Raw genomic sequence first — 20,483 nt, 5'->3', positions numbered from 1 at the left:
GGTTCCGTTTTCTCCACACCCTCTCCGGCATTTATTATTTGTAGACTTTTTGATGATGGCCATTCTGACGGGTGCAAGGTGATAGCTCATTGTAGTTTTGATTTGCATTTCTCTAATAATTAGTTATGTTGAGCATCTTTTCATGTGCCTCTTGGCCATCTGTATGTCTTCTTTGGAGAAATGTCTGTTTAGGTCTTCTGTCCATTTTTTGATTGGGTGGTTTGTTTTTTCTGATATTGAGCCACATGAGCTGTTAGTAAATTTTGGAGACTGATCCTTTGTCAGTCGCACCGTTTGCAAATATTTTCTCCCATTCTGCAGGTTGTCTTTTCGTCTTGTTTATGGTTTCCTTTGCTGTGCAAAAGCTTTTGAGTTTAATTAGGTCCCATTTGTTTATTTTTATTTCCCTTACTCTAGGAGATGGCTTGAGAAAGATATTGCTGCAATTTGTGTCAGAGTGTTGTGCCTATGTTTTCCTCTAAGAGTTTTATAGTATCTGGTCTTACATTTAGGTCTTTAATCCATTTTGAGTTTATTTTTGTGTATGGTATTAAAGAATGTTTTTAAAAAAGAAGTCTATTTATTTATTGATATTTGGCTGTGTAGGGTCTTTGTTGCTGCGTGCGGGCTTTCTCTAGTTGTGGCGAGCAGGGGCTACTCTTCATTGCAGTGCACAGGCTTCTCATCGTGGTGGCTTCTCTTGTTGCGGAGCACGGGCTCTAGGCATGCAGGCTTCAGTAGTTGTGGCACGCGGGCTCAGTAGTTGTGGCTTGCGGGCTCTAGAGCGCAGGCTCAGTAGTTGTGGCGCACAGGCTTTGTTGCTGTGCGGCATGTGGGATCTTCCCGGACCAGGGCTCGAAACTGTGTCCCCTGCATTGGCAGGTGGATTCTTAACCACTGCGCCACCAGGGAAGTCCCAAGAATGTTCTAATTTCATTTTTTTTACATAGAGCTGTCCAGTTTTCCCAGCACCATTTATTGAAGAGACTATCTTTCCTTCATTATATAGTCTTGCCTCCTTTGTCGTAGATTAATTGACCATAGGTGCATGGGTTTATTTCTGGGCTTTCTATCCTGTTCCTTTGATCTGTATTTTGGTTTTTGTGGCAGTACCCTGTTCTTCAATGTTTTTAATCCATACAATGAAGTTTCATTTTTGAATTTGAGTGACTATTTTTTATTTGGTTTTTTCTTTTAGACTTCTGTTTTTCATACTATTTTTTCATAGCCTTCTGATTGTTTTTTCTTCCTAATAATATCCCATTCTAGTCTTTGGTATTTTTTCCTTCTCCTTGAATGTTTTAAATACCTTTGTTTTAATGTCCTTTAGATAATTTTGTTACCTGTTTCTTGAACTGCAGATCCTGCAGTTGGTTGAATTTGCTGATATTCCTTCATGGTAGTTTATTTCTCATGGGGTCTATAACTTTTTCATTAGTTCCTCTTCACCAGAGGTTGTTTTCCATTAGGGGATCACGTGCCCCAGGGGTACTGACGTCCCTGCAGGATGGTTTTCTGTTCCCTGATGCTAGGATCCTCTGGGTTTCACTGTGGGACTAGTTCTGTTTATTTCTCAGCAGGGGGGTTCCTTCCTTGTAAAAGTAATGAATTCTGACTTGTTTAGGCCTGGAGTTACAATCTTTATGGGTGATTCATCTCACCATGAGCCCAGAGTGCATCTTCCTTGCTTCTCTCCCAGGCCAGTGGCTGGAATTTTTCTGGGTTTGATTTTAGTGACAGGGCAGCTCTTTGTAACACTCATCTTTGTGCAGAGAGCCCTGTTCCAGTGCTCTGCCCTGCGCTGGCCTGAGGGCCATCATCTGTCCCTGTTAGAACCTGGCCCCAAGCCCCAGACCTTTGTCAGGCCCCAACACGCTAGGGTGGGGGGTGGGGGATCCCTCTGCCAGGAGATCCTTGCTCACTTCCCACCTAGTTTAAGTCCGTTCATTTGTGCAATGCTTTTCTCTCCGTTCCTGGCACCTGGGATTTCCCCGCTAAGCTTCCAGTCTTGGCTACATATTAACATTTTTGGAGATTAGATTTTTACCCAGCAGTTCTCTTTGTTTAGAGGAAGAGGAGAGGTCTTGCCCTGTCAGCTCCATGGTCCACAGTATTGTCCTGAAGCATTAGATTGTTTTTTGGATTTGCCTACATCTAGCATCTGCAAATAGGATTCACTTTTTATACACACATGCTCCCCCAGGCTCTTTAAGCATATATATTTTATTCATCTTCCTGGTTCATAATTCTTAATCCAGTAAAGATTTAGTAGGTCCTAAACTGGGGTCCTATAGCACAGACACAGTTGGGGGTGGGAGGGCTTCCTGGCATGAGACCCTCAAACACCCAGATCTTCAGGTCGCTCAGACAGCTCTTCCAGGGGTTAAATTAGACACAGTTTGACATTGTTTTCCAGAGACTGTGGAGACATTCAACAGAGCCTGTGTGACAAAGCTGTTTTCCTCTCACTAAGAGGTGATTCTGGTTTGGTTATAATAAATTCTCTGCAATGAAGTCTTCTCTCTGGCAAACACATGTTCTAGTTCCTGATTATTAATAGTAATTCTCCACAGTAAAAATATATCTACTTATTCCCCTTTGCAGGAAGGGAAGAGGTAAAAAACGCTGAACTAATTTAGCTGAGCTTTTCACAGCTTTTCTGGTTTTCTCATTGAGCAGCAGTCATAGTTTTGTTCCTCTTCTCCGTTCCTCAACCGACCCCGTCAACCGAGACAGTAAACACCTGAAGTCTGCAGCCATGGACCAGCACAGCACAGAAGGGTGAAGTTGCTCAGAGGGCGAGGGAGGGGAGTGAGAGTTTGTGTACATTTCCTTCCTCCTGGGCCCATCTATTTGTCAGATGACTATGATGGGACCTCAGCTCACTTCCTGCTTCCAGCTGGGAATGCAATTTCCATGACCTTTGTCTTTATGGGGAACTGAGATGAGAATAGAAAGTTTGGGTGGCATGGGTTACAGAAGAGCCTGACCTGTGCAAACACAAGGGGCGGGTGAAGATTTTTGGGGAAGGAGGAGGGAGTGAAACAAAGGGACGGCAAGTGGGGACGGCAAGTGGGGACAGCTGCTCGCAGCTCTCCCTGTCCGGAGGCACCATGGCCATCATGGCAGTGGGGTTGACCCTGCAGAGGTGGCTTACTGTGAGTGACTGTTGGAGCAGGTACCGTAGGCCCTTAGAGGGGATGAGAGAGCCTCTTAGAAAGCCCAAGATTGCCTCTCTCGGGGAGGAGGGGAGCCTCTCAGACCTGCCCCAGCCGCCCTTCTTGATGGCAGTGAGGCAGGAGCTGCTAGGAGTTGCTAAGCCTGTTTCCCTTCCCACGCACACAGCTTGAATTGGGTAGGTAACGAAGCCTTCCCCTCATGCCTCTCTGTTGGTGTTTGCTTTCTGTCTTAGTTCTGAAAGAGAGGCTTCCTTAACATGGCCACAGACCTACACAGTCTGGTCCAGCTTGCCTCCCCAGCCTCCTCATAGCCCATCTTTGCCCTTGTTCCCTGCATTGCAGTCTAACTGGCCTCCCTCTGCCCTTGGGCTCTCTGTGCTCCCTTCTGCCACAGGGTCCTTGCATTTGCACTTCCCTCTCCCCTTTTACCCAGTGAACCTTTCTGGAAACAATGTAAGGCCCCTCTTCCTATTTCATTGGTTATATAGCCAAGTGAAACTCCTGCAGATGTGATTGGACTGTAACTTCCTCCAGGAATGGGGCCATCTCCACTGCAAACTGAAGATGAGAACACCCAATATTCAGGAGAAAGACATGGCATTAACCTCCTATTGAGGTGCAATACTTCCCTCTTTCCAGATTTCCAGGTAGCATTTTCCATTCGAAGATGGCTTGCTTCTCAGTGATTTCTCTTTGTGTCTAGGAGAGCTGATGCTTTATCATTCCAGTATTTATAAATGAACGAAGAAACAGAACGTTTTCATTTCTGTTGCATTTAGTGTTTGCTCGGTTGCCAGCACGTCCTGGTGGTCTCTGAGTGGGTGGACACGAAGGGGCTACGTGATCCTTTATCACGTGGCAGCAGCAGAGTCGATGTAAGAAGCTGGTTTCGTAGAGTCACTCTGCTCACGCTGCCCTCCCTCGACATGGCCCGCCTTCCTCAGCCTGTAAGAGCCTTCCTTCCCCTCGGTGCCGCCCAGGCTGCGGTGCCTGTCCCACCAGGCGCTTGCATCTTCCAAGGCCCGCGTCAGGGCGCCTCCGTGACACCTTCCTCTGACCGCGGTAGCCCACTGTTAACCGCTACTTCCTACGACCCATTTGTCCATTTCATTCACCTACAGCCTGGTATGTGCTGTCTCGCCCGCAGTTTAGAGCTTGTGTTTGGAGAGTAGGGACTAGGTTATTTCTCTGTGCTCCCCCACTGTGTCTGTCCCAGGGGTGTGTGGTAGGTGCTGAGTGAGTATTCGTTGGTGCCGTTCAAGGCCCTCAGTAAATGCACAGAGTTACTTGGTTGTTTAAGATTTGGGGACAATGAAGGAAAAGTGACTCTTCTCCTCTTTCTCTCCAGTTACAAGCTATTCCCAAACTGTGTCCCCTCCTTTGGGTTCCGCCATCTGCTGCCTCTCACAGACAGAGTGGACAGCTTCAACGAGGAAGTTCGGAAGCAGAGGGTGTCCCGGAACCGCGATGCCCCCGAGGGCGGCTTTGACGCAGTGCTCCAGGCGGCTGTCTGCAAGGTAACCTTCCCTTCTGGCTCTGCCCCTGCGTGGGAGGTCAGCGGAGAGGTGTCCGTGTGGGTGATGTGCGTTGGCACTGCCTGCAGATACTGAGCCATCGCAGCCTGTGGCCTCCTGTCCACTCTTGCATCAGAGGGTGAGCTCGGTGGGCCCTTGGGAAAATCTATGGAAGTCAAACCAGCTGGCGTGCAGGGATGGCTTAGGACTGGTGTGTGTCTGTGTCAGGGTGTGGCTGTGTACAATGGGATGTTGTCTTTGCCAGCAGACAGCTGTTCCTTTTTTCTATATTTGGCTTTTTTGCTGCTTTTGGGGACAGGGAGCAGGGGGAAGAAAAGGTCAAGCCATATGCATAGAATCTTGTAGAATTTTATGGCCCAATTTTGGTAAACATTAAAGAGTGCTCTGTTGGGGAATCCAGCTAAAAAGAGAAGCGCTTGTCATTTTTGGTTTTCTTTCTGTTTGTTTGTTTTTCTCGTGTTTCTCTGTGATATGTGAATCCAGAGGGGAGGACACAGACTTAGGTCAGAAATGAACTCATGCTTTGAGACATTCCAATCTCAGCAAAATATGTAAATGGGATGTTGGTAATAACTTATTCTTAACATAATTTTCTATATCAAGACAGCCCAATAACAATAACAAAAGATAAAAATAAGTATCACTCTTGAATTTGCTATTCTAGCACATACTTTAACATTTTTTTCCATAGTGGTCACCATATACTATGCATAATTGGTAATGCTTTCCTGACCATTTTGATGGGCTCAGCAACAGGGCGGTGGTTGGGATGCTCATGTCTGGGGGAGGGCTGGGTAAGGAGGTTAGAACTCAGTTTGGAGAGGCCGCATGTCTGACCTCAGAGAGCCTGTGTTTAGTGTGTCACAGATTCACTTCTCCTCCTCTTGGTCCTCGACAAAATGAAAAGAGAGTCACGGTTGTCCTTTCCGAAATAAAAAACTGAAATGGTAGACAGGAGGGATAAGGGGAAAGAAAGATATGAAGAAAGCACAGCTTCCTCAGCCTCTTCTTGGTCCCACTGCCTTTCTGCCCGTCCCTGTGTCCTTGGGGCCACCCCGGAGAGGACGGTCTCACAGTGACCCCCTACCCAGGACGGCTGCAGAGTGGCCCCTGCCCAGCCGCTGGCTAGAGCAGAACGGTTTGATTCAGAGGCCCCTGATGCTTCGTAGCAGCCCAAGAAAGCCAGACGGGACACAGCTAGAATGTGTTCAGCTCTGAATCTTTCAAGTGCATCACAGAATAGACAGTTTATGGATTTCCTTCAGAAAGAAAAATGATGTTTTTGACTGGCATTCAGATTATTGATTGTATGGGGTGTTATATTCAGGGACTTCCTGCCAAATCCACTCTTGGCAGGAACAAATAGTGCAGGGAAAACGCGAGATCCCTCTTATCTCCCCATCGTGGGAATATTGTGGGTTTTCTTTCCGGGGGAGGAAATTGTCTTTAAGGCTTGAAGGGAAGAACCCAGTGACAAGCCTACGCACTGTCCAGTTATATTAATTCTGTTTAATTCGATGAATCCGAATGGCATGATGGAATGCTTGAGGCGCGGTGGTCCATGAGAAGCCGTTTGATTCGCTCTTTAGCCCACAGAACCTTCCTGTGCCATCCCAGACCCATGAAAATATCCTTCCCTTTGAAAACTCAGTATTTCAAGACTCGAGAGCTTCAAAGCAGATTTCTTCAACTCAGTGCCCGCACCTGGTTACGAATTATTGTTGGCCTGAGAGGCATTTTAGTGTGTGTTTCAGTTTTATATCTTTTGGCATTTTTCTCTTATTCCCCACCTTGGCCTTTGTCATGGGGCGTCCCTGGAAAGTTACTGATTGCTTGGAATTATGCAGTCGATGAGATCCCAGCTTTTATTCTCACCTTTTCCTTTGTGCTGTCAGTGTGTGTTTGGGTACCTATCAAGCAATTTCTTTCTCACTTGAAATCACCTATTTATAACGTCATCTTCCTGGTTAACTACAGCCTTATTTATAGTTGCTAAATATTGGAAATAGATTATGGCCTGTCTATTGATGAAAGGCTATAACAATCACACCCTAAAAGAATATTTGAGCACTTGAATAATACTTAAGCTAAATTAAGAGAGGAAAGGAAAGCACGTGATAAAACAGCATAGACGTATGACCCTATTTTGCAAACAAAAGAAAGAAAAATATGGAAAAGATTGGAAATAAATAGACCAAAGTGTTAACAGCAATTGTCTCTGGTGATAGGATGAGGTGTGGTTTTTATTTTCTTCTTTGTGTTATTTTATATTTACTTAAATTTTCACAATAAATAAGGTATGATTTTTAAAATTTGTAACGGAACATTTCAAACATACAAAAGTAGAATAGTGAAATAAAATCCCATGTACCCATGGTCCATCTGGGACAGTTACCAATTGGTAGCCAATCTTGTTTCATTTGCCTTCCTAACCATTTTATTTCCCATTATTTGAAGTAAATCCCAGATATCATTTGTTTCAGTGATAATTAGGTTTTTAAAGTTTTTTTAAAAGCCCTAAGCATGCCTTACTTCGTTGACTGACTTTTCTGCCGTCTCCTGATTTGCCCAGATTAAAGGCCCTTCCTCTTAATCCTGAAAACTGAATGTGACAGAGCCAGCAGGCCTGTAATCTCTGCAGTTGGAGAGGCGTCTCTTGCAGGCTGGAGCTGGCTGGGCAGCCCCGGCAGCAGTGCACGCTCCACTTCCTTTGACCCCATGCCCTGGAGACGGAGCTGATAACAGGCCTGCTTCATAGCCCACAGGAGGCTCTTTGTTCTGATTTCAGTCTCACTCTGGTTTCCCTGGATGGACTGTTAGTTACCAACTTTAGGGACTTAGGGGTATGGAATGCTCACATGACTGGTCTTAAATCCCACCCCCAAGGCCAACTTTACATTTCCTGGAAAGCTGCTCTTTGCAAAAAGAAGGAAACAGTCTGTTTCTACTTAGGATTCGATTTAGGAAGTAAAACTACTTCCACGAGTGGAAGTTTTCAGTTGCCATCTTTCCCCCCAGCAGCTCACATTGTTAGGAGAGGCCATTGGAGAGTAGGAACCCCTCTGTCACCAGTGCAGGCATTTTTCCCAATGCTGTACCGGCCTGGGTTGGGATGAGGGAATGCCGTGACCCACAATTTCTTATCTTTACCTCGAAACCTATTATTAAACTTGTTTATACTTTTTCTTGGTCTGAATAATAGTTTCTCCCATTACCGCTTTTATTGCTCTCCTGGGACTTTTCTAGAAGTTGACTCTAAGTTGTTTATTCTGAAAATGTATAGGTGCAAATGTGATGAATGGTTCAGACTGGAACCGTGGCTGCTTTCCTGTTCTCCCAAAATAGGGAGAGCTGGTGCCCTGGGAAGACAGAGGGCGGGGTGGTCCAGGAGCTCTGAGTTGTCAGTCATGGCTTTGCTGTTCTCCATGGCTCTCAGGTTAAAGAAGTTCCCTGTAAAGTTAAGCCTGGCTGGGTACGTCCTGGCCACACGGATTCTATGGGCTGCTTTCTCCCGTCAGACAGAAAAATCAGATCCCTGCAACCCAGCCTGTTTCCCTTCTGGCCTCATCTTCTAGCCCCCTAACATTTATCCTTCTTATCCTTTCTGTTTTAATCTTGATTATCTAATGTTGCGTTATTTATTAAGTTTTTAAAGCATTGTGTGTCCTCAGAAATAGGTGGATAAGTAAGTCTTAAAGCAAACAAAGTAAATTTGCATTGCTGAGTGAAAAGTCTTGGCGAGGCTTGGGTCCTTCATTCCTTGGCTGGCGAGAGCATCCTAATCTAAAATGGCGACCACATCCCCAGAGGGGCTGGAGGAACGGCTTCCTCCAACAAGACTTTCTGCGGGAATACAGACTCTGTGGGCCTCTGGAGACAAAATGGTGGCTGCCCTTGCCCTACTGTCATCCGTGCTCCAGCTCTTTTGTATACACTATCTCTGATTCTCACAACAGTCCTTCAGTGTATTGGTGGTACTTGTCCCCAGTTTACAGGTGAGGAAACTGAGTGTCACAGGGTTCACTCTACTTACTGTTGGAAAGGGGTGGAGCCAGGATTCGAACCAGATCCAGTCGATTCTAAAGCCCAAGCCCTGTCTATTACATTGTGCCAGGTGCTTTGGGAAGTAGTGACAGTGCCGTGCAGAGCAGAGAGGACTCAGAGTCCTGTTGTCCCGATTCAAGCTATGCCTCTTCTGCTACTAACCGGCTCTGTGGCGGCCTGAGTGCTCACCTGGAGGCTGCAGGGAGGTGGGGCTGGAGGGGAGGAGGTCCAGGATGCCCTCCAGCTGTGCTGGTCAGTGCAAAGGACTCCTCACAGCATTGTGCCCCTTTGCCCAGAGCCCTTGATCTTGCTTTTTGTCTCTCCTGGCTCAGGCTTGAGCTCCAGGCCAGGCAGGGGCTGCTGCAGATACCAGGAGAGGGTGGAGAATTCCCCATTCCTGGAGGCAGGCTCGGCTGGGAGAGGTTTTCGCTCAGCGCAGCCGCCCCCGGAGTTGATTTGGCTTCTTCCGACTTGTTGCCTGATTTCTTTTAGACCTGAGACTTGTCATTTTTCCACGCATGAACTGAGCAACGTAGAAAACTGCCTCTCTTTCCTCAAGGAAGGCAGCGGCCCCTAACGCCTTCATGCCCCCCGAGGGGATGCCCCCGTAAGTCCTGTGTTCACGCAGTCTGGGTTCTCTGTCTCGGCATGTGTGAGCCGTTTGTGCCAGCAAGTTGCACCACGGTTTCTGGGGCTTAATGCAACCCACCCTGCTTGCTCTTCCTCTGGCTCGGTGTCTTTGTGAAGCCCGTGAGAGTATTGGATTTCCCTGTAGCCCACGTGAGGCTGTGGGGCTGTGGGTGGGCATGCAGGCGCTCCGCCCGTGCCCGGGCCGTGCTTTTGTCGGAGATGGTAAAGGTCCTCCCTGGCTTTCTGTTTTGCACATGGTTGTGGTTTATTGTGTACTTTTGAATCACTCGACTGTTTTAGTCCCTGGAGGGACGTGTCCTTGTTCTGCCTTCTGCCCGTGAGCTGTGCTGTAGGCTTCACTGCCCCGCTCACAGCTGCTGCTTCTGCTTTCCAGCTCAGGAATGTTTATTGTGTGCCCAGTAAGTGCTCAGTGGCAGGTACGGTGAAGAAAATTAGAAAAAGATGAGAAATAGTTCCCATCCTCACGGATTCGATTTGAGCTTTCAGATCCACTAGAAAGGAAATAGAACAACTCATTTGTAAACATTAAATGGAACCATGTGGAATTATGGACATGTGACTATCAATGAAATTTAATATTTGACCATTGATAGTTTCTCCTACAAAAATAGAAAACTCATATGGTTCAGCCTCTTATTTACAAAGGTTTTTCTTTAGTTCAGATGGGACTTGCATAGAGTCTGCGTCAGACACGTTCTACTGCATGTTGTTAGGGCTTGGGCTCTAGATGAATGTCTAAATCCTGAGTCATGGGCCGAGATTTCTTTTCCCTAAGGAAAGGAATATTGACATTTTTGCCCTTCTTAAGTTGAACCACAGACAGATTTTTAAAAAAGATTTCTCATTGCAAAGCATGGACGGAAACGGGAGAAACAAACTACTGGTGAGAACGTGTTTACTGTTACAAAGTGACAGAAATAGGCTTGAATGTCCACATGATTGGGGAAGCGAATTACAGAAAGAATTCAGCCTTATTTTTCCTTAAGTGCATTGTAGGAATCAAGACTCCTTAGTCCCCAAGCTCAGATCTGCTGTAGGGTCTGCCCCTTGGCTGGTCAGGTCAGCCCCTTTTCCTTCCTCATTTCTTTCCCCAGAGCTGTTCTCTCTGTGTGCTTGCCTGAAAGGTCAGTGTACAGAGTGTTTTAGTTTTGACTTCTGGAAATTTGTTGGGCGCTTACAGTCTGCAAGATGCCCCACGAGCTGCTGTGAGGCTTGCACAGATGACTGAGCCACAGCTCCTGTCCCCGGGAGCATCACTGCAGTTGGACAACAGATGCCTATACGACAATCTAAGGTACCGGCGGAGTGCACGGACACTATGGAACATCTGGCCCTGGTAGGACCAGTGGTTGAATCACAGTGTTCTTCCCCTTCAAGGGTCACCTTGGTCTCTTTGCGTCCCCGTTGTTGGCCCTGAGGCTCTGGTGCGATGACGCTACTGATCGCCATTGGCTGCATGCTTTGCGAGAGCCAGGCTCTATGCCAAGCACCTCAGTGGGGCTTGTTTTACTTAATCCTTTGAAGGTGGTTGTACTGTCTGCTTTTGATAAGGAAACAGCCCTAGAAAGGTTGAGTAACTTCTTGAAGGTCTTACAGCTGGAAATGACACAGCCAGAGATGGAACTGTACCCACCTTCCCGGCTCCAGAGATGGGAGTTCTCAGCCTTGACCTTAGATGACCTGCCGTCTCTTGTGGCCACACAAGAGTGGAGAAGTGGGAGGGGTGTGCTTCCAGAGAAGGCAGAGTCCTCCTCTAAGGAACCATTTCGATTTCCCACGTGACCCGGTTTGCCAGTGGTAGAGGCAGGACTGACTCTGTCCCGGGAAAGACAGCTGCACGTACTGCTGTTCTCTGGAACTAAGAGTTTCCTGTTTATCAGAAACAGTTATAACATGGCTCTGGCAGCCTCCGGGTTTCCTAGGGAGACCACGGGTACTGTCCCACGGTCGGTGCGCTGCTGGAGCCTAGCCCTTTGGGTGAGCCTGCTTGTCTTTTTTTTTTTTTTTTGCGGTTTGCGGGCCTCTCACTGTTGTGGCCTCTCCCGTTGCGGAGCACAGGCTCTGGACGCGCAGGCTCAGCGGCCATGGCTCACGGGCCCAGCCGCTCCGTGGCATGTGGGATCCTCCCGGACTGGGGCACGAACCCGTGTCCCCTGCATTGGCAGGCGGACTCCCAACCACTGCGCCACCAGGGAAGCCCAGCCTGCTTGTCTTTGCCCTTGGCTTCCCCATCTGTGACACGGGAACACTGATAACCCCCTTTTCATTTATAATTCACGGGTCTCGGAACCGTGGGTTCTGTTCAGCGCTCCCAGATAGCGCTGTGGGGACACTTTTTCAGATGGTGCTTCCTTTTCGCAGTGAGGGAGCATGTGGCTTGGTGACTCTTCAGTGACAACTGAGGCCCATGAGCTATGTTGACACCCAGCTGGAGGACCCAGCTGTCTGGGTGGCCATCGATTTTACTTAACTTAGACTGACATCGAGAACAGAGACGCCCATCATTTAAAGCTAGTGTTTCTGTCCTCGCTGAAACGGCATCCTGATCTAGGCCTCCCCTGTACTGAACACTGTTTACCGGAGAGAGTACTGCGGGCCTTGTCTCAGAACAAGCAAGCTGAGGCAAACGAGCCAGGCTGTATTCGGGTGGGCCCCACCGCCCGTGTCCTCTAAGGCCGCTGGGTGGGGCGTCAGCTCTTCTCAGATTCCCAGGAATCGGTGTTCCAGGCCCTCCCGTGCACCCTCCCACAGGGCATCCGTGAGCCTCTCTCTCACACTCGTCATGCTCTGCCGTGGTCCCTGTGTATAAGCAAGTCACTAGGACATGGGTATTGGAACCCACAGGCTTCTGTGAGCCTGTCGGAAGATTCGGCTGCCAAACACGGGCCGTGCGCTGCAGGGCCTGCAGGCCGCAGCCCCAGCCCTGCCCTCCTCTGCAGCCAGACCGCATCTAGGGACCTGCGTCTGCCTCTGGGGCTGTGTTTAAGGCAGACGCTGATCGCTAGAGAGCAGGGAGGGGTGAGTGGGTGGTGCCGGGGCTGGAAACCACACCTCTGAGGAGTGGTTAAAGGTGGACCAAGACAAGAGACACCACAGGAAGAAGCGTGTTACCTGACCTCAGACATCACTACAGAAGAGGGCTGTTCCAGGGGATGAGCTGGGGTAGCCACAGGGAAGCAGGTTTGAGTTCAAGGCAAGGGAGAAATTTCTAGGGAAGACCTCTGCTCAGCTGTGGAGCAGGCTGCCAGATGCGGCAGTGAGTCCGAGTGGGGACCCCAGGCCCATGCGGAGGAGGTGCCGGATGAAAGAGCCCTGCACGGGTGGAACGTGGATGAGCCAACCTCGGAGGTTCTTTCCAAACTTCAGGGGCTACTTATTTCCCCTGAGGCAGCTTTTCTGCCCAGTAACCCACGGGTGCTTTTGTTCTACAGTGGCTCCTTCTAGCCTGTCTGGTCCTCACTGCACCCTCTTAAGCTGCGTGACTGTGAACTCTGCCGTGCACACCCCTTCTGTGTGCCAAGCTCAGCGTGCCTGGAGCTGGCGCCCAGAAAAGCTTTCCACTCCCGATGGCTTCCCCACGGAGCCACCTTGCCAAGTGGGTAAACATCCAGGTGCGGTGGGGCAGCTCAAGGGCACCCAGGGACAGTGTGGAGGTGGGCGGGGGAGGACGGAGGCCTTTGAGTGACCTTCCTCTTTGTCAGACCGTGTAGCTCCTTGCGTGTGACTCGTTCCAACCCCAGAAACCAAATTGCCGCACAGGCCAGAGCTTCATGTCCTCAAACAGAGAAATGACGTCCTTACTCCCTAGCCATTATTTCACTGTCTCTGGGGCCACGTGTTGGAGGGGAACAAGCCGGCAAGTCTGTCTTCACTCTTGGGAGGAGCCAGTCTGTATTTATTTTCTCAGAGGTTGTAAGGCCTGGCCTTCCACTTCCATTCTGCTTCCCCTTTTCATGGACTACTGTTCTCTCTTTGCCATTTCAGGATCCCAGGTTCCCCAGGCTGACTTCCAGGCCTGGCTGCCCAGGGCCTCCAATAACCATCCCACTGACTGACCTGGCCCCTCTCCCCTCCTCCACCCTTCTGCAGTTCGTGTTGGATGATCTCCATGGCCCTGCTGCCACCCTTTCTGCAATTCCCGTTACTTTTCTCAGATCTCAGTGCATGACAGGTGATCTGATGAAATATTTTCACTTAAGTTAGCCCCTTACTGCTTCCCGTATTTATATGATTAAAAGAAGATGTCTGTTGGATTGCAAAGCATATTAAATGGTTGGTGGAATTGGGAGTGATGTGATTGAAGACTTCTGGACATTGTGAGGGAGGTTTTCTTGTTACCCAACCCTGATCTTGTTCACGTATCCACTTACTACTCATTCCTCACCGAGTGCCAAGTATGTGCCAGGTGCAGTGCTCTTTGTTATTCTGGCCTCTACATCCCTTCCTGTCTTCTCTCAGCTCCAGATCTCTGCTGCTTTCTGAGGACAGAGCAGAGTTTGGTAAGTTCTCCACTGAGCTTCCAACTGGAGAAAGTCATCTCTGGCCCCAGCGCAGATTGGACTGGTGGCCCGTACAAAACCAGAGGGTTTGCCTCCTGGGAGTGGACGGAGTCAGAGGTTCTGGGCTTGGCGGCAGCTCCTCCCACCACTCATTACTTCTGACACGTGTGTCCAGAGTCTGTGGATGGCTGCTTTTCACATAGCATGGTCTCCTGTGCACGTGTGTGATTCGCCTGGAACAGCTGGAGTAAACGTAGGTCACAGAACACATCACCCTCGGGTGGCAGAAGGCAGGCTGGTGGCTGGGAGAGGGGTGAGCCTTGGGCCTCGCCTGCTCACCCAGAGTGGGCTTAGGAAAAGGAGGGTAAAACGCGTAGCATTGCCCAAAGGCTCTGTCTCAACACAGGCCATGGGAGTGGACTATAAGACAGAATGGACAGTTCGAGACTGGACGGGTGTTGCGGTGGGACCAGGGAAGTAGGATGAAAAAGATAATTCTAAGTTTTCTAGATAAAACATTTGATGGTCCCTTTGTCAGCAATGGGGAAGCCTGGAGGGGAAGACGGTGCATCAGCTTTGGAGAAGTTGAGTTTTGGGTGATGGCAGACGTGTCTGGCTTTTGGTCCAGACCTGGTACTAAAGCTTAGGAAGGAGATCAAGTGGGAGAGGTAATTAATTGCGAGCTGTCCAAGCAGATGCGTGGAACTTGGGTAAATCTCCTCGGGGACAGTGTTACCTTTGACCTCATCCAGTGCCGGGAGAGGAGGTGGAATCTGCTAGCAGCCATAGGGGACGGGGGCATCGGACGGTGCGGTGTCCAGGAAGCCAAGGGCAGGAGGGCTTGAAGGAGGCCCTGGTCGGCAGCAGAGAGGCCGGAGGGCAAGGCCAGAGGATGGCTGCGGGGCTGGTGGCAGGACCTCAGCGTGAGCTTCGAGGTTCTCAACCTTGGCGCCACAGTAGGCTCACCCAGGAGCTTTAGAAGACCCCGTGGCTGGGCTGCAGGTCACATCAGAACCGCCGGGTGTTAGCATAGTTGAAGCTCCCTTGAGGACCTTCCATGCAGCTGGGGCAGAGAACCACTGTGCGTGTGGGGGCAGGAGGCGGGTGACGGGGAGCCGCTGGTGAGAGAGACGGTAGGGGCGTGTGGAGAAGTCGGGTTCTATGGAGCTGGGGAGAGGAAATAGAGGCAGCCAGTCTGCCTCTATGACTAGCAGGTGATGAGAGATGTTGGGTCAAAAACAGAGTGTTTATTAGAAGTGGGTCGTGAGCATATCTTCAGGCACAAGGAAAGGACGCAGAGGAAATTGACGGATGGAATGGTGCTCCAGAGAGGGTGGGATCTGGGGGCTGCGTTTCCTTGGGGAGGGAGAGCACTCCTTGCCTGAGAGCATTAAGACCAGAGGAGAGGCCAGGGGGATGCGGATGCCTGTTTATTGATGACGGAGAGGCATACTAGGGCTGCGGAACCAGACACTGAGTGCCTGGAACAGACGAGGCGAGTCCTGTTACCTGTGTCCGTGGCTCACCTGAGCACGTGGGAACTGGGAGTTGGACAGCTGGAACAGACCTTGTGGTGGGTTTGATGCAGATTTGACTGAAGAGGAGGCAGGTACACTGCAGGCGTGGCCAGATGCTGGATTTCTGGCTTCGGAGTCCAGCGCATTTCCGTCCCGCCCACCCGTGACATTTTCATCTGAGGGCTGACCTCTGTCATGTGTAGGAGATTGGCTTTTAAAAATCTTGTTTTTACCCAGAGACTTGGAGAAAAGTTTAGCTAAACAAATCAGTCTGTCTTCTTTTCCTCTTAAAATAGTTTTGTATAAAAAGAGAATACATTCAATCTAAAAATTTAGAAAATGCAGAGAGCAGAAAGGAAATAAACATCACCCGTAACCCTACAATCCAAAAATAAGATCATGTGTTTCTGGATTTAAGTCACAGATTTTCGGCTCCATGGAAATACTGAGGACAATCACTGTCGGTTCTTGACTGTTTACTGCCTGCAGGTACTGAGCGGGGTGTGCTCTTTGTGTATCATTTTGTTTAATCCTCTCGACAACCCTATTCTGCCCTCTATCTTTTTTTTTTTTTTTTTTTTGCGGTACGCGGGGCCTCTCACTGTTGTGGCCTCTCCCGCTGTGGAGCACAGGCTCTGGACGCGCAGTCTCAGCGGCCATGGCTCACGGGCCCAGCCGCTCCGCGGCACGTGGGATCCTCCCGGACCGGGGCACGAACCCGTGTCCCCTGCATCGGCAGGCGGACTCTCAACCACTGCACCACCAGGGAAGCCCTATTATCTCTATCTTATAGCTGAGAAGCTGGGACTGGGAAAGATTGATTAACATGCCCAATGTCATAAAGACAAGCCGCGGGAAGATGTGGGCATGAACTGAGGTCTGCCGTTCATCCGAGCCCACACTCCCAGCTGCTTTGTGGGCACTGCCACCAAACAAAGGAATATGCATAACTGGTATTCCCAGCACAGTACTGACATTCAGTCTGGTCATCTAATTTACTGTATTTGAATGACTTTCTGAGCACACCAAACCTTTATTGAAAAAAACTTTACTGAGGTATGATCGATGTATAATAAACTACACATATTGAACGTGTACAATTTGACAAATATTGACATTTATACATACCCGTGAGATAGATATTCACCGTAATCAAGATGACGAACATATATCCTTCTCCCCTGCAAAAAGAGTATTTGTGCTCCTTTGTCATTTCTCCCTCCTGCGTCTCCTGCCCCCTTTCCCCAGGCAGCCATTACTTTGCTTTCTGTCACTACACATGAGTTTGCGTTTGTTAAAACTTCAGAAATCCAGTATATACTCTCTTTGGCCTGGCTTATTTCACTCAGAACAACTGTTTTGAGATTCACGTGTGCTATTGAGTGTCATCTGTGCTAAGGAGTGATCGCTTCTTTTGTTACTGAGTAGTATTCCCTTGTGTGGATACACCACAGTTTATTCATCCACCTGTAGATGGGTATCTGGCTTGTTTTGGATATTTGGTAGTTTTTGCCTATTATAAATGGAGCTGCTACAAATGTGTTCAAGCCTTTGTGTGGTCGTATGCTTTTATTTCTCATGGGTCAGTCCCTAAGAGTGGGAGGGCTGGGTCATATGGTAGGTGTTTAACTTTTTAAGAAATTGCTAAACTGTTTTGCAAAGTGCATGTATCATTTTAGAACCGAAGGGGCAGTGTCTGCCAGTTCCGTTTCCTCCACATCTCCCCCAGTGTTTGATGTGGCCAAGTCTTTTTAATTTTTAGCCGTTCTATTAGGTGTGTGGTAGAATCTCACTGTGGTTTTAATTAATACAAGGCTTTTAAACTTTTCGGTGTGCAAGCCTTCATGGTCCCTGTAGTGACCGTGGAGCCTCACACATCAAGAAGCGAAAGGAGACGAGAAGGAATGTAAAAGTCATTACTAGTCTGAGAGTAGTAACTATAGACCCCTTTTCTAGTGTGTCTTATGTACTAAATACTTGTTAACCTAGGATCAACCCTTCGAAGTAGGATTATCTTCATTTTACAGAGGAAGAAACTGAGGCTGAGAGAGATGAAGTTGACTGACTTAGGGTCTCAAAAAGCAAACCCTTGAACTCAGCCTTGTCTGTGCCAAAGCTCTCGTATGCTGGCCCCCATGCCACACTCCATTCTGTAGTTACTCCTTTAAAAAAAAAAAAAAATCCACTTTCCCACTACTGATCTCTGCCCCAAACGTGGATACAGAACTTAAGACTTCAAAATAGTCCAAGCAGACAGTAGGAAAATTATTTCTATTGTAAATTCTCTGTGGAGTCAGTGCTTGTAAAATCTCCAAGCCCAAAAGGCTGAGTGAATGAATAAGCATCTCATTCTGTGCAGCCCGACCTCTGGGCCAAGTTTGTTAACGTCACTTACATAACAAGAGTCCACTTCAGAGAAGACAGAATTAATATTATTAAGCCATGCTACTCTTCATTTGTGGAGCTATTTCTGTTTCAGATGCAATATTCCAATTCAACAAACATTTATCCTGGATCAGCAGTCGTTAGTTGAGAGCTTGCCAAGTACTTTGATGCACTATCTCAATTATTACACACCCTCGGCTCTCCCTATGTGATTGGGTAGTTAGCTTTGCGGATAAGAGGCAGGTCCTCTGAATCTGACTTCTCTGGTCCTTACTGGTTCAGTGACCTTGGGCTAGTGACTTAATGTCTCTGAACACCGGTGTCCTCATCTGCAAGATGACAGTGTATTACCTCCTTCATAAGGGTTGCAGTGAAGATGTGATGGAATAGTGGAGGTGAACAATAAATGTTAAGTATTATTATTCCTGTCTTACTAACAAGAAAAAACTTTGAGATGTTAAATAATTGTGGTCAAAGCTACACAGGTAGTTGGTAGTGACAAAAAGCTCCCATGCCCACTTTCAAGTTTCCAAGTTCCACGTTATTCTATCTGCTTGCTGTCACCCTCCTTAGGTTCCTGCATGCCCCTTGAGAAACTGGCGTGGAAGAAAAGGAGGCTGAAAAAGTTAAATGACAGAGCCAGCATTCAAAGCCTAGTCTTTTAAAAGTAGCACTTATTAAAGATAGTTTGGGGAAAAAAAAAAGATACTGCCTCTAATCTCAATCCCAACATCATTATGGTATATTTCGTTTCAGCCTCTGTTCTCTTTTTAGTGGAGAGTGATGCCTGTTTCTTCCATAGTTTGTAATCACACTGTAATTACAGTACTGTATTCTTTGTTTTTCACTTTATATTATACATGTTTACATATAATTTCATACTTTTTATGAACATAATTTCTAATGGTGGAAAGGAGAGATCTCAGTTTACTTAACCGTTCCCGTATTCTGGTAGGGTAGTCACCTCTTTCCTGTTTTGTCACTATTAGTAAAAATACTGCCGTACGTACTTCAGAATACTTCTTGCAGATAGAGTCTCCTGCGGTAGAATCATCAAGTCAAAAGATGTATATACTTTTTAAGCGTTTTTTAAAGTGAGGTGTATTGAGGGATGATTTACATAGAGTAAAATTCACCCTTTTTAGGTATAACAACTTAGAGCCACCCCGACAATTAAGATATAGATGAAGAAAAGAAATGAAAAAAAAAGATAGAGGTAATTTCTGTCACCTCAGAAAGTTGCCCAATACCCGTCTGTTATTGACTTCTCCCTTTGCACTCAGCCTTTGGCAACCACCAATCTGTTTTCTGTCCCTCTATTTTGGTCTTTCCGTGAATATCTTCTGAATGGAGTTAGGCAGTAAGTTGCCTTTTGAGTCAGGCTTTTTTCACTTAACCTAGTGCTTTGGAGATTCATCCGAGTCGTGTGTATCAGCAGTCTGTTCCTCTTTCTTGCTGAATAGTATTCCATTGTAGAGATGTACTACCGTTTGTCTGTGTATTCACCACCTGATGGACATTTGGGTTGTTTCTAAATTTTGGTGATCACGAATTGCTGTTATATAAATATTTGCATAGTAGTTTTTATGTGAGCATAAGTTTTCATTTCTCGTGGATAAATACCAAAGAGTGGGATTGCTGAGTTGATGGTCATTGTATATTTAACTTTATAAGAATATGCCAAACTGGTTTCCAGAGCTGCCAAAACATTTTGTATTCTCACTAGCAATTTATGAGAGTTCTGATTGTTCCACATTCTTTCCAGCACTTGGTATTTTCAAAGCTGTTTTTTTTTTTTTGTTTGTTTGTTTGTTTTGCCATTGGCACAGCTATCTAATGGCATCTCATTGTGAATTTAATGTGCACCTTTTCTTTTCTTTTTAATTAATTAATTATTTTTGGCTGCGTTGGGTCTTCATTGCTGTGCGCGGGCTTTCTCTCGTTGCGGTGAGCAGGGGCTGCTCTTCGTTGCCGTGCGCGGGCTTCTCATTGCAGTGGCTTCTCTTGTTGCGGAGCATGGGCTCTGGAGCGCGGGGGCTTCAGTGGATGTGGCACGTGGGCTCAGTAGTTGTGGCCCGTGGGCTCTAGAGCACAGGCTCAGTAGCTCTGGCGCACAGGCTTAGTTGCTCCGTGGCATGTGGGATCTTCCCGAACCAGGGCTTGAACCCGTGTCTCCTGCATTGGCAGGTGGATTCTTAACCACTGCGCCAGCAGGAAAGCCCTGTGCACTTTCTTAATGACTAATGTTGTTGACGATCCTTTCATGTGCTTATTTCCATCCATATCTCTTCTTTGGTAAAATGTCTATTCAAGTCTCTAGCTTTTAAAATTCAGTTGTTTGTGTTGTTATTGGCCTATGAGAGTTCTTTATACATTCTGGATACAAGTCCTTTGTCAGATTTTTATTTTTTGCAAACATTTTCTCCCGATCTGTGCCTTGTCATTTCATTTTCTCAGTGGTATCTTTCAAAGAGCAGATGTTTTTATTTATTTTATTTTATTTTTTAAAGAAAGCTCGTATTTCTCGTATTTTAATGTTTGTTGTAGACAGGCTTCCACTTTATTTATTTATTTATGGCTGAGTTGGGTCTTCGTTTCTGTGCGAGGGCTTTCTCTAGTTGTGGCAAGCAGGGGCCGCTCTTCATCGCAGTGCACTGGCCTCTCACTATCACG

General features: G+C 47.5%; 1 protein-coding gene across 2 annotated transcripts in view; it reads left to right on the top strand.

The window, feature by feature from the left end:
• The window catches only part of ITGB5 (integrin subunit beta 5), a 112,447-nt gene that overhangs the window by 38,546 nt on the left and 53,418 nt on the right, over positions 1–20,483 (top strand). For both annotated transcript variants that reach the window (XM_082839597.1, XM_082839596.1), the window contains exon 5: positions 4,528–4,696. In XM_082839597.1, coding sequence (XP_082695723.1) covers positions 4,528–4,696 — 169 coding nt within the window. The remainder of the gene's footprint in view (positions 1–4,527; positions 4,697–20,483) is intronic.

This window comes from Leucopleurus acutus (genome assembly GCF_964270905.1).
Source record: "Leucopleurus acutus genome assembly, chromosome: 5".
Taxonomy (NCBI): Eukaryota; Metazoa; Chordata; class Mammalia; order Artiodactyla; family Delphinidae; genus Leucopleurus; species Leucopleurus acutus.
The sequence above is the reverse complement of the archived record's forward strand: the minus strand, read 5'-3'. Positions and strand labels throughout refer to the sequence as shown.